Source organism: Scyliorhinus torazame, chromosome 11 (genome assembly GCF_047496885.1).
Source record: "Scyliorhinus torazame isolate Kashiwa2021f chromosome 11, sScyTor2.1, whole genome shotgun sequence".
Taxonomy (NCBI): Eukaryota; Metazoa; Chordata; class Chondrichthyes; order Carcharhiniformes; family Scyliorhinidae; genus Scyliorhinus; species Scyliorhinus torazame.
In genome coordinates, this window is record NC_092717.1 from 54,598,641 (window position 1) to 54,613,622 (window position 14,982).

The 14,982-nt window shown below is 42.3% G+C and overlaps 1 protein-coding gene across 6 annotated transcripts in view; it reads left to right on the top strand.

Moving 5' to 3' along the window:
- pdcd6ip (programmed cell death 6 interacting protein) overlaps nt 1–14,982 on the top strand; it is a 153,551-nt gene that overhangs the window by 47,575 nt on the left and 90,994 nt on the right. For 4 of the 6 annotated variants that reach the window (XM_072467294.1, XM_072467297.1, XM_072467298.1 and 1 more), the window contains exon 6: nt 5,534–5,634. In XM_072467294.1, the coding sequence (XP_072323395.1) occupies nt 5,534–5,634 (101 nt within the window). Of the gene's footprint in view, nt 1–5,533; nt 5,635–13,227; nt 13,276–14,982 lie in introns of all 6 variants that reach the window. The other 2 variants (XM_072467293.1, XM_072467296.1) reach the window with 1 other exon arrangement.

The window sequence follows — 14,982 nt, forward strand, 5'->3', positions numbered from 1 at the left end:
TATGTGGGCCTTATGCACCACCTTAAACTGGATGAGGCTTAACTTCGCACGCAGCGAGGACGTGTTCACCCTTTCACAAGGCTTCCGCCCACATCCTGGCCCCCACCTCCCCTCCTAGCTCCTCCTCCCATTGACGCTTAATATCCCCCACCAGGGCTCTCTCTCACTCCCATCAAATCCTTATAAATATCCGACACCTTCCCCTCCCCTATTTCATCCATTGACTGCACCTTGTCCTGCAACCCCAGGGCCAGCAGCCCAGTAATGGACGGCACCGCTCTCCTCACCAAATTCCTAACCTACAGGTACCTGAAGCCATTCCGCTTGGGCAGCTCACACACTTCCTCCAAGTCCTCCAGCCCTGCAAATTTGCCCTCTACACTATTATTTGTGAGTTTGCACGAGTGCCTTTTGCTTTCTTCATGGAGCTAATTTCCTGTGTGATGCTGCATTTTTTTGCCTGGAACAGCTGGCCCATTAAACAGGCGTTTTATTCCCCCCACAATTCTCTGCTGAAACCTCCAAGCCTCTGCGTTCTGTAGATTGACAATCAAGATATTACAGTGTTAATGTATTTTAGGGACAGTGCATGCAAAACTGGCATAACAATATATTTCATTAGCCTTGCTGGTTCAAAGAACAATCTGATATTAAAATCTAAACATCTACAATCTAACATCTAACAATCTAAACATCTAACAGCTAAATCGCTGGCTTTGAAAGCAGACCAAGGCAGGCCAGCAGCACGGTTCAATTCCCGTAACAGCCTCCCTGAACAGGCACCGGAATGTGGCGACTAGGGGCTTTTCACAGTAACTTCATTTGAAGCCTACTTGTGACAATAAGCCATTTACATTACATTACATCTTAAATAATTATGGTGGAAATGTTTGTGGTAAGGAATTTAATTAATAAAATAATAGTTTTAACTTCAAATTTTAATATGTCACTGTTCTGTATTGCAAAAACCAACTTTCAACCACAATTAAATTGGTTTCTTCCATATAACAATAGCATTTTTAACAAAATACTGTGACAAAGAGAGCGATGGGGAATGATGACGGAAGGCAGAGTCAAAGTGATACATGTTAAGGCCTTTGAAGATGGTGGAAGAGGTGCAAGGTGCATTTAGGTAGAGAAATGCACAGTACCAGGGCACTACGAATGAAATTCTATCACTGATAGTGAAGTTGGGGAGGGGAGTGAAGGACATGCAGCTAGTCAGGTTTAGACGGTTGAATTGACATCCTCGTGATTTGAGCTGAGAGTTGCTGAAGAAGGATGCTGTAATCACATGTAACAACTTGATGGCATGTGCGAATTTGGAAATGGACACGTTTGTGAATCGGTGGATCTCAGTAAGGAGAGGATGATGGAATGTAACTTGTGGGGTTTTAAATAAATTGTCATTTACAGGAGACCGCTAGGGAGCTGGTGAAGAGTTTTCAGTGTTGGATAGCAGAGTGCTTTTGTTACAAAGACACTTTCACTTCAGGAATTAATTACTGACTTCTTATGACTTCAGGAAAGGAAGTAAATTAATTTCACCAAGCTTTCTAGACTCGGTCGTTTAAAAGCAAGTACTTGAAAGATGCTGCCCGACTTGCTGAGTGTTTCCAACATTTTCTGATTTTAGTTCCGATTTCTAGCATGTGCTGTATTCTGCTTTTGTTTTACTTAAAAGTAATTTTTTTTTAAGAAGAGTGATTGGGCTGGATTTTATGGACCGTGACTGGGTATTGTTTCAATGCGCCGCACATAAATGTCTGATGGCTTACCCATCACTTTAACATGCACTCTCAAGCTGACCCCATGATAACTAGGTGGGCGGTTGCCTGCCATATTTAAATGAATAATTAAAGGTCAATTGGGCTTCTTACTATTCACCAGACTGACTTGCAGCCAGCATCATAATATATGGGTGGGAGCGGAAAGGCCATTTTTTTTTCCTAGATGAGGAATGGCAAGAAGGCCCCCTACCAAAATGTCGTCACTACCCTCACCTCTGCCTTGCCACCTGTCCTCCCCCATGTCCCTGAATTCTTGGGTCCCTCCGTGGCCGAACACCTGGAATTACCTTTGTGACATTCTCCTTCATGTTCTTTCCTTAATTCCTGAAAGCACTCACAGATGACTCCTGGTCCTGCAAGGACTGCCAATCGGATTGGCCCGCAGCTCTCTAGAGTGGGACTTTGTCCCATTGAGAGGCAGAAGTCCTATTCTGTGCTAGTTTAGCCTGCCCCTGGGGTGTTGTGGCTGCAAGCCTCTTGCTGCAATGTCGACTTTTGTCTGACATTTCTTCAAATGCAATCTTTTTCTTCCTCCTGCCCTATACATTAGTTGCCCATCCTTTGAGTGTAGTTATGATATATGCTGTTCTGTGCAAAAGTGATGAGTTAAATGAGACATGTCATTGGAAATTGTTTTGATTTGGTGTGATTCTGACTGTGGAGGCATATTTTGGTTGTGAATAAAGTTGAAAGACTGGAGCCCGTGGTACTGGAATGACCAGTGTTAAATTGTTTTTAAAACAAAAATGGCAATAATGAAGGTGTCAAATTTGAAGATTGTGAGATAGAAATTTTGAGATCCTCAATTGAAATAGGAGACTTAGTCAAAGTTTATATTTCAATACACTGAAGTTAAAAAGTGGGAAAATGTGCGGGAAATACATTTGGGGCTTAAGGAATAATATGATGCTCAAAGAAACAAAATTGTTACTGTTTAGAAAATAGAGACCAGCAGGATTCTAACAGGAGTAAGTTGGAACCTGGGGGTGAAAGAGGAATCGCCTGTTCCATGTGTTTTCATGAATCTTGTTCAGGGCTCCAAGATGCGGTTGAATAGCGCATTGTTTTTTTTTTAATAAACATTTTATTGAGGTATTTTTGGTATAGTAACAACAACAAAATAAACAATATACATGAAATCATGAACGTAGTGCAAAAGCCATTTTCCTTTCGTACAGGTCGCACCGTTATTGGACCCCCTACTCTAAGCTAAACTACCCCCCCCCCCCCCCCCCAGTCCGCTGACGATTAATTTTCCGCAAAGAAGTCGTCGAACGGTTGCCACCTCCGGGTGAACCCTAACAGTGACCCTCCCCTCTCAAGACAAATTTTATTTTCTCCAAACCGAGAAAGCTAGCCATGTCCGATAGCCAGGTCTCCGACTTTGGGGGCTTTGAGTCCCTCCATGCTAATAGTATCCGTCTCCGGGCTACCAGGGAAGCAAAGGCCAGAACGTCTGCCTCTTTCTCCTCCTGGATTTCCGGGTCTTCTGACACTACGAAAATCACCACCTCTGGACTCAGCGCCACCCTAGTTTTTAACACCGTGGACATGACGTCAGCAAACACCTGCAAAAATCCCCTTAGCTCTGGACATGTCCAAAACATGCGGACATGGTTCGCCGGTCCTCCCGCACATTTTGCGCACCTGTCTTCCACCCCAAAGAATCTGCTCATCCGGGCCACTGTCATGTGAGCCCGGTGAACAACCTTAAATTGTATCAGGCTGAGCCTGGCACATGTTGCGGACGTGTTGCCTCTACTCAACACGTCTGCCCATAGACCATCCTCTATCTCACCTCCCAGCTCCTCCTCCCACTTGCGCTTCAGCTCCTCGATCTGCGTCTTCTCCGACCCCATAAGCTCCTTTATAAATGTCCTAGATGCTTCCTTCTCCTACCCAGCCTCTGGAAACTACCCTGTCCTGAATCCCCCTTAGCGGTAGGAGCGGGAAGGTTGACACCTGTTTACAAAGGAAATCCCGTACCTGCAGATACCTGAATTTGTTTCTCCTCGCCAACCCAAACTTTTCCTCCAATGCCCTCATACTCGGAAAGCTCCCCTCTATGAACATATTCCCCCATCCTCTCAATCCCTGCTCTCCACCATAACCGGACCCCCCCCCCCCCCCCCCCCCCCCCCCCCCCCCCCCCCCCCCCGGTCCATACTCCCCAGGACAAACCGGTGATTATCACAGATTGAATAGCCCATTGTTGAGAACAATATTCTCCTTCTGTGTTGAGTTTGTGTTGATTGCTAATGCGATAATGCAAATCTATATTCAAGAGGCAAGGGGTGGGGGGGACTTTCGTACTGCTGGATAGTGAGCTATGATACCCTGGGTAAAGGATGATCTGTTTTGTGCTGCTTGTCCCCCAACCAAGTCTTTATAAGCTCCAGGCTGTCTTCTAAATCAGGTATAACAGTGACTCGACAACACTGCACATCCTTCCAACTGAATGTTATTTGAAGGCTGGAAGTAGGGTTATGAGGGTGAAAAAAAACCTGTGGAATTATTTTATTACTTTAGTGGGAAAGGAGTTCTGATTGGGTAGGTGGTGGTATATCACTGGACGAGTAATCCAGAAACCCAGGGTAATGCTCTGAGGTCCTGGGTTCGAATCCCATCATGGCAGTTGGTGAAATTTGAATTTAAAAAAAAAACAACAACTTGGAATTCAAGTCTAATGATGATCACAAAACCATTGTCAGTTGTCATAGAATCCATAGAAGCCCTACAGTGCAGAAGGAGGCCATTCGACCCATCGGCCCCACCCAGGGTCCCTCCGAAAGAGTGTCCCACCCAGGCCCACATCCCCATAAAATGCATACATATTCCACCCAAGGCTGGAATTGAACCCGGGTCCCTGGCGCTGTGAGGCAGCCGTGCTAAATACTATGCCACTGTGCCATCCTAATAATAAGTAACACACAGATGCATACTGCTAATTCTTTTCAGGACTTGAAGGGTGCAGTTTACCAGGATTTGGATGGTTCATGCAGCCCTAGGGCCACAAATTGGCCAACCCTGCGTTGTATCTTGAGAATTATCTTTTTCTTGCGTTCTCTGCCCGAAGGCAGATCTGACCCACAGCGCTACGGCTCTCACCACGGATAGGGCAAGAAGGCAGGTCCCAAATCTGTCCCAGCCAGAAAAAGGGTCAAACTCTGCTGTTGACACCTGTCTGGTCCACAACCGCTGTCCAGCCAACTGTACACCTGGAGTCAGAGTTGCTATGGCAGCACAAGTTTTTACAAGCACATTGCATCCTGGTGTTATGAATTGTGATGGTACAAGCTCTGATTTCTTTCCATCCCATGGCTGATCAGGAATCTCTCCTCATACCTTTTGCCATGGGCATATTTTGGAAGGGGTGATACTCGGCCTGTTTGGCACATTATGAATGCACTTCCTTGGCCAAGTTCCAGAGTAAGCTTGAATCCCGAACTTCAGAGTAAGGCAGGGAAGCTACCCATTACTCCACAAGTTCACCTCATCCTGAAAATGGTTAGCTTTATTTAATTATACCCTTGGATTACTTTTGTAATCTACTTAATCGAGTATGTAATGAAACAGATTTTAGTTAAAATTTTGTCTTCCTGGAACTAATAGACTTGCGGTTTCGATTTGCTTTTAGGAGTATCCATTTAGATTATATTGGGTGTATAAAGGGAGAAAGTTGAGATGGGAATTTGAAGCAGTTGATTCTAGCTTATATCGTTGTTAACATCTCTGTCTTGCAGATAAAATGAAGGACGCAATAATAGCTAAACTTGCTAATCAAGCTGCAGATTACTATGGAGATGCCTTCAAACAGTGCCAGTATAAGGAAAATTTACCCAAGGTAAGTTCCAAGTATTTGCAGTGGTGCTTGGCATTTGATTTGTAAACAAAAAAATTAGTGGGATCAGTTAATGAAGCTTTGTACGCAGAATTAAACTGAGCTAAACCTGGTCCAAAGACTTAATATAAACTTAAATTTTTCCTAGTTCCATAGTTTTGTTACGTGTGAAGACAAATAATATTTTATTTGAAGTTCACTATTAAATGGTATGAAAAATAATGTTGAAAATAGCTTTTTAAGACCTTTGGCGAATTTTATTTTCATAATAAATTTTCTGAGATCTAAACCCTATCAAAAAAATAATTTAATTTTTAGCTGTGTTTTGAACTTTGGAGACGACATTTGAAAAACGTCTCATGGAAAATGTTGTGTAAATCCAATACAATGTACGTAGCAACAATCTCTAAAATTGAATGTCATGAATAGAGACTATTTATCTCAAAACTTTTAATTGTGCCATTGCAAGTGGTAAGACAATGAATGTAACACCTTAACTAAGCGTCTTTCTTGATTTTGACCAATGAATAAAATAAATGTTTACTTTCCTACTGGCCAATATTGCTGTATGTAGAGCTGATATTATAACAGCTACTCTTGCAGGCAAGGTGCCATGCAAAAGCTTTGGTTTTCCTGGTGTTTCTTTATATAATGGGCTGTAATTTTCCAGTCTCCCAGTGGGGGTGGTAGTGGAGGAGTACTGCAAAGATGCACTGGGGAATCCCTCTAGGAAATCACAGTTAAGGGTTTGCAAGGCAGTTGCCCAGAAGCACAAACTTCCTCTCGCCAATTGCCCTGCACTGGGAACCACCTGAGATTGCGATTAAATTGCTAACTTTGGATCCCACCACCCCATTCCCAGCAGGTCCAATTCCACCCCACAGACCTGACCCGTTGTACCTTTCGGTAGAGAACCTTGCGGAAGGTGACCTTGAGCACAGGATGGACCCCATAAAGACGTGCAAAGAAATTAATATGTGCTGCAATGGATTTAAATGTAGAAAACGTATGATCCACATATTTGAAATATGCAGGAAAGTAGGTTTCATTCCGTCGAAGACCTGTTTCTCATGGAACCCAACAAAGTTGTTTGCGAGAGCTGGGCCTAGAAGATATCCCATGGTAGCACCATCTAATTGGACATGCATGTTATCTTTAAAGCGGAACTGAATGGTGTGAGTTGCTGAGTTCATAAGCTCATTGAACACTGATTCACACAATGGTGGTGGGTCTAGATCACCATGATGTAGTGAGAGATATGCCAGGGGGTTCTCTATCCTGGTCCATCTTAAGCCTACTTTCACTGGTCAATACACGAGTTGTGATTCTTATAGTTCCACATGCTATAAGATTGGTCTTATAGCTTTGTAAATAGGGCCCCAAGTCATTTGATCACCATGCAAACTTGATGCTGAAATAAGGCACATCAATGGTGTTCTGTGGGATGATGGCTAACCTGATCAAATCGTTTTGCCCTGCAAGCCTGTGAAAATGTCACTTCTGGCCCTGAAAAGTGCCCAGTCTACCTCTGATTGTCCTGAAAGAATAAGATATCTTAAAACTTTGAGGAACAGGTGAAGCTAGCAGTTCCACATTGCCAATATGCAGTAGTAACATGATTATTACGATTATTCGCCATTGACAGGATGCTGCCGTCAAGTCGAAAAGACATTCTGCCCATCACAGAAATGAGTAATGGGGTTTATGAATTTCAGTGCCCATGTAATGTTAGGTATGTAGGCCATACATTCTAAAGACTGACGGATCTTGCTATGGAGGGAGTGCAGCCAAGGTTTGCCAAGCTGATTCCTGGACGGGACTCATGAGAGACTAAACCAAGTTAGGATTATATTCATTGGAGTTCAGAAGACTGAGACGGAATCTCATTGAAACTTATAAAATTCTAACAGGATTAGACTGGGTAGATTCAGAAAGAATGTTCCCGATGGTGGGGGAGTCCAGAACTAGGGTCATAGTTTGAGGATAATGGGTAAACCTTTTAGGACTGAGGTGAGGAGAAATTTCTTCACCCAGAGTGGTGAATCTGTGGAATTAACTACCACAGAAAGTAGTTGAGGCCAAAGCATATTGTAATTTCAAGAAGGAAGTAGATATAGCTTTTGGGGCTAAAGGGATCAAGGGATGTGGGGGAGGGGAGGCGGGATCAGGGTATTGAATTTGATGATCAGCCATGATAATGAATGACAGAGCGGGCTTGAAGGGCTGAATGGCCTCCTGTTTCTATTTTCTATGTATGTTTCTATGGATCGTATAAAATAGCATGTTCCTTCCGCTGTTCGCAGTGGGCAAGTTACAGATTGTACTCAGCCTGTCTGTGCTTGCAAAACATGGAATAGTCTCCAACATGAGATGTGATTCTGCAAAGCATTGAATAAATATCCTCAGTGTGCTAAAAAGCACTGACAGACAATTTGATTGTTGGGCTTGCAGTGTCGCACATTTTCATGTACTGGAAACTATATATTAATGCACAGAATAAAAGCAAATTACTGCGGATGCTGGAATCTGAAACAAAAACACAATACTGGTCAATCTCAGCAGGTTTGACCACATCGGTGGAGAGAAAAGGGAGCTAGCGTTTGAGTCTGGATGACTCTTTGTCAGAGTCTTGTCAAAGAGTCTTCCAGACTTGAAACGTTAGCTCCCTTTCGCTCCACAGATGCTGTCAGACCTGCTGAGATTGTCCAGTATTTTCTGTTTTTGTATTAATACACAGGATTCTGTTCTTTGTAGACAGAAAAAACATGTATGCACACATTCCACCTGTTTGAGCTGAATAAAATAAGTGACAGCAATTGTTGGTTCACTGCTGAGAGCAATGCCCTGACCAGTCAAGTTACCTGGTTTTCATTGTTCGCTGCAGTCACCATTAACTGGTGCATTCCCCATGGCAGTCATTACCGATCAGCATGCTTTTCTTGTGCAGTATGAAGTTGTGTTTCCCCTGACATTGGTATTTTTGAGATTGTCGTGATGAGTGCAAGACAAAACACTTTGACAAAATGTCTTTTTTGAGCAATTATAAAAAAAACTTCAGCCCTTCTATCGTTTCAACCATATAACTCCTTACATTATAGTGTTGTCCACTCTTTTAACCTGTCTATCTCTGTTTGCAGCTTTTGTGTCCTCCCCTGGATTTACTTAACCTGCAAACTTGTTCCGTCTCATCTCAATCATTAATATAGATTGTAAACAGCTGAGGCCCCAGTACTGATCCCTGTGGTACTCTGCTATTCACTACCTGGCCACTGCTTCCAATCCTCTATCTATACTGATATATTGCCTCCAACTGCATGCATACTTTGCTCGCCTATTAACCTTTTGTGTGGCACTTTGTCAAAAACCTTTTGGAAATCCAGGTATACAACATCAACTGGTTTCCTTTTATCTACCTTATTCATTACATCCTCAAAAAACTTGAATAAATTTGGGGAACAGTATTTCCCTTTAGTAAAACCGTGTTGACTTGTTCAAATTTGTGTTCTGATAAGTGCAGTGTTAGCACTTAATAACAATTGCCAGCATTTTCTCAACAACTGATGTTAGGTTAACTGGCCTGTCGTTCCCTGTTTTCTTTCTACTTTCTCGAAAATTCGAGTAATACTTGCCAACTTCCAATCTGATAGGACCGTTCGCAAATCCAACCTTACAGCCCCCTCAGACAGACTGCCTGAATTGGGTGCAAAATTGCACCTATTGGCTGGCTCTTTTGAATGAGGCATTTGTGACCATCTTGATGCAGCCATGTGCTGTAGACTGGGAAATTGCACAGCCATTTCCAGAGGATTTCTGGAATGTTTCTGCAGGCATAGAAATTCACCTGCTCTGACCTTCACTGCCACAGGCAAAAGGGCCACAACGTCTCATTGAACTAAGATTCTCCTCCGTCATCACACATAGCTCAATGAGTGCTGGTCTGACATTTGCAGGAAGTAGAGGTTCTTAAGTTTGGCACTTTCTGGATGGTAGCCTCTTTTGTGCATGCGAGACATGCTGTTCTGTGCTCATCTTATCTGTGTTGCTGCACCTATCTCTCAACTTTTGTGAATGCGCGTTATGGACAAAACACTTAAACTCTCAAATTATCGTACAACAATCTCCTTTCTTGTACTGTACCAAGTTACCACAAAAGTATCAACTCGCAGCTTGGACCTAAATACAACCCATTAAGAGGCGACGTGATCAATTTCCCTCTTGGTGGATTCCGATGTCTTCTGGGCCCCGGACACTGCTTATGATGATTGTTACTGCAGGTTATTGCTCCAGAAGTTCCTTTGTCTGTTTATCTTCTACAGGCTCTGACCATGCTTCCAGCCACATAGTCAAAAGACAAGCACAAAACATATTATTGTCTTTTTGGTTACTGATGCTCAAGGAATTGTGACTCTCATGGGTTTTATTTCTCGCAGGAACACTGCACAGGGGTCCCTGTTCAATCACTCTCTGTTCAAGGCCCGGAACAGCCACTGTCCAATCAACTCCTGTGCCTGTTTTTCACTGCAATCCCCTTGCAGCTTTGCTGTTCCCACAGTGCTTAGCCTGATACAAAGTTATCTCTTTTACCATCAGGCTTTGCTGGTGTCTTTAAGAATACCCATCAGACCACAGTGTCCCCTTCCAGCCTTATGACCTGGTGCCCCTCTGAGTGCTGTAGCTCCGTTTCTAGTGGCTGCAGCTCTCTTCCTCTCTATTGCTTTTACATAGATTACATAGATTACATAGAACATACAGTGCAGAAGGAGGCCATTCGGCCCATCGAGTCTGCACCGACCCACATTAATCCCTCACTTCCAACTTATCCCCGCAGCCCAATAACCCCTCCCAACCCTTATGGACACTACGGGTAATTTAGCATGGCCAATCCACCTAACCTGCACGTCTTTGGACTGTGGGAGGAAACCGGAGCACCCGGAGGAAACCCACGCGGACACGGGGAGAACGTGCAAACTCCGCACAGACAGTGACCCAGCGGGGAATCGAACCTGGGACCCTGGCGCTGTGAAGCCACAGTGCTAATCACTTGTGCTACCGTGCTGCTTTTCATTGGAGGAGATCTCAAAACAGAAGTGAATGAGACCTATTGTAAATTGTTCCACTCACTTCTCAAGCCTCTCATTCCTTTATTCATATACATAAGCTGCAAGTTAGAGCAGGCACTCAGTTTGACTCTGATGTGCTCACTCAGTTTTGCCAGCCTTCAGATTGCAAATACTGCAGGTTGTGCTCTCTTGCTCTATACTGCCACATCACCTCTTGCAACGGCTGCCAGCTGCAGCCATAACTGACCTTCAGCTGAGCTTCTGCCGCCTCCTGCGCTGCTCACACAACTGAATTTCTCATGAAATTGCTGTTAACTGCTTGTTTAACAGGCTCAGTTGCCACCCACTAGCTAGCCAATTCCAAGAATATCCCACAGTGGCTGAGATGTTGTGCTTCCATCCTGATGCTATTTACTGGCGTTATGTATCACTGTGAAGAATGTAAGACCACCTAAAAAGAGTGGCATGTTAGCACAGTCGTTAGCACAGAGCTTCACAACTCCAGCGTCCCAGGTTCGATCCGTAGCTTGGGTCACTGTCTGTGCGGAGCCTGCACGTTCTCCCCGTGTCTGCGTGGGTTTCCTCCGGGTACTCCGGTTTCCTCCCACAGTCCAAAGATGTGCAGGTTAGGTGGGTTGGCCATGCTAAATTTCCCTTAGTGTCCAACAACGGTTAGGTGGGGTTGCTGGGTTACGGGGATAGGGTGGAAGTGTGGGCTTGGGTAGGGTGCTCTTTCCAAGGGCCGGTGCAGTCTCGATGGGCCCTATTGGCCTCCTGCACTGTAAACTCTATGAAATTGTCATATTTCAGATTTTTTAGCAGTAATGTTATTAAAATTTGGGTTACGATGCATTCAGACAGTATTAACTAAAGACTTTTTAGATCCTTGGTTCATGATGCTAGTTGAACATCTCGATATTTGCCTTTAAAAAGTAATTTTCGATCAACTTAAATTTAATCATCAGCTCATTAGACTTCCATAAAATAGATCTTGCATAATTGTAAATTTTCACCAAATTAGTTGCAGTTCATTTGAAAAGTAATTTCTTTTCATTGAGTTAAATTGAGTTTTTTTTTAACTAAACATTTAACCTTGTATGTAATGAAATAGCTTAGTCTACTCAGTTGCTCACATGTAGAAAATGGGATAAGTTCTTTAATTTAGCAATTCTGGTGCAAAGCCTCTTACGAGGGAGTGAATTGCACCTGGAATGCAGATGTCAGTATGCCTAACACTCAGCCTGTTCAATGTTTCAGTAATATTGATAGATGGCAAATTGTGGGGTGGCAGAAAGCCAGAAGCTCTGTGCCAGGAGTGCTAAACTGTAAGATTTACCCCATAATGTTTAAGCTAAAATTGTACCAACTCAGAGGAACTATTTACAAGGCCTGTACATCACTGAGTGATGTGCTTGAAGGTTCATTAATGAAGAATACAATGTTTTCGACAAAACAACTAAATTGTAATTGAAGTTTTGCTTCTCTCAGCCCCATTCCCCGGCAAAGCCTTGAGCATAGATTTCCTCATTGACTGTGTTAAAATGCAAAACTCACCATTTCCCTAATGCAAATTTTGCATGGGGAATGTTACTTAATTTGTTTGTGAATTGTTTGATATTTAATCCTATTTTCTTTGGAAGGGGTAGGAATTCTTTTGCTGTTTCATGTCTCGGTACTTGTCACAGCTGTATTGCTTTAAGAAATTTGCTGAATATGTGTGGATTGTATCTATACCCTTTATTCTTTGTTGGATGTTGATACATCATAGAAAGTGTTTCTGGGGAATACATTTTTCATTCTGTGAATTTCTTCAGTGTTCAATGCATTTTTGCTTCCTTTAAGCAATAACTTTATCCCTTCCTTATTATTTTGTTACACCTTCAACTAATAAATTGGTGGTGGTGATGCACATAAAAACTGAATATAATGTTCAAGTAACCATGCTTGTTCAGCCAATCGCTGTTGCATTTTCTTTTAAAAAAAATTTAGAGTACTCAATTCATTTTGTCCAATTAAGGGGCAATTTAGCATGGCCAATCCACCTACCCTGCGCATCTTTGGGTTGTGGGGGCGAAATCCACGCAAACATGGGGAGAATGTGCAAACTCCACCAGAGCCGGGATCGAACCTGGTACCTCGGCGCCGTGAGGCAGCAGTGCTAACCACTGTTACCATGCTGCCCTAGCTGTTCCATTTTCAATTCTTCACAGTCGTTGTTAAGCATGGTGGCTTCGTTACTTGTGTGCGAACTGAATGTAACTAAAATCAAACTAAATCAAAACTACTTAATTTCAGTAAATCTAGTAACTTGCAGATGTACATTCTTTTATTATTGAATGTGGTGAGAAATGAAATGATGATAAGTGAAACTTGATTCTTAAAATTTAATCCTCAGGAGTCAGCTGGGCTTTATAGTTAACTCGTGCACAACCTGCAATGTTCTTAAGTGTTCTGTAAAATAAAAAATGCAAACTGGATATTTCTGATTTCTGCCACCTTTGTTCTGTTAACTTTCACATTGCTATTTGTCTTGCAGACTAACCATCCCCCTATCCAGTATGATCCACTTGATCCTTGGGTTCAGGTGTCCACCTTTCTGTCCTCTTTCTACCTTTCTCTCCAATTTAGTGTGGACACTGCAACTTATTGTAGTATCTACAACAGAACTCCACATGTTCACAGTTATTACAGAATGCTGTTCAATGCTGTCTGGGCTATATTTGATTATTCTATGAACTTCAGTACACCAACACTGGATTCTGACTGCACTTGAGCAATGGAGTTGCAATTTTTGAGGCAAGATTAATGATATATTTGAAGAGTAACAGGAAATCGAAATGTATCTGTAAATAGGCAGTTAGATATTTAATGTGTTGAAGCACTAATTTAAAGCAGTTCAACAATCAGTCTGCGGACAGGTTGCTCAGAGTTAGCACAATGACTCTAAATTGTAGGAGCAAAATCCACTGAAAACTGATGGATTTGTATCTTTATTTTCTGGCTATAGAAGCCTTTTGTAAAATTGGTTCAGACAATCAATTTATGATGCAAAATAACATATTAGCATTTCGTAAAAGATAGATGTGTGAAATTATAATGTTTACATTTGTCAGGTTAGATAATTATCTTCTGAAGTAAGAGTTTATTGTGTCAAGAGGGCAGAGTAGAATTCTCCTAATGATGGATCTGAAAGTGATTATTGGCACAAAATGATGGTGGAGCAGTACTGGGGCCTGAAAAACTAGCATTATTTAAGTTGCTCTTGAATAATTGGCCAATGCTGTGAATTTGACAGCCTGCTGTTGGAAGGGATCAACATTTTCATCCTGCTTATACTGATTGGCTGCAAGGATCCAGTTCAAATGCGTTTGGTTACCTTAAACCTAGTTTTATAGTGGTCATAGAACTGTAGGCAATGCCAAGTTGATTCTGGACTCGCCATAATTCGATCAGACCAGACATTATCTTATTGAATATCAGAGCAGGCTTGAGGGGCCAAATTGCCAACTCCTTTTATTTATGATTGTAATGCCTCCCTTTCCTATTAGTTTACAGATAATGGTAAGTGTAATAAAAATACACCTGTGTGCAATATTGAAAAGGGTGAACCAACAGCTCAGGATATCTTGAATACATTTGTTAAAATTGTCTGTGTCAGCTCAAGTGGATGGTACTGTGGTTAGAAGCTATGGTGAATTGGTAATCTGATGACATATCTATTGCCCCCAAATGACTGGCAGCAGGATACTGTAACCTTAACTGAGGAACTTGTTTGAATAGAAAATAATTCCACGACTAGTGGCATGTACTGGCTTGGATTGAGTATTGGGAGCATCTAGATGGGAATTAATTGTGGTGCTTGTAAGTTGCATGCAAGCCAATTTAACTTCAGTTCTGAAAGCAAATGGGTCAATTGTAAAATTGAATGTAAAATGTTCTTGGGCAGTTTTCAGTATCAAATTCCACAGATACTTTGACTTAGCTCTTGGATGAACTATTCCTATATATACTTGCCCCCTTTAGACCCCACAATATGTCTCCTGATTTTCAGCTGAGAGGATTACTTTTTCCCAGCTCCCATCCTATTACATATTTATTTGGATGGTCTTGGGCCACATTCTTGTGCTGCTGCTAATCCAGTATAATGAATGATTGGACAATTAAGCTGGAGAGTGAAGTAATTACAGATTTTCAATTGCATTTAATACATGTGGAGGTTGGAATTTATTTTGATTTTTGCAAGTGACTCATTTGTTGCCAGAGTATTAAGAAGTGTGCTTTTAGTGTCGAG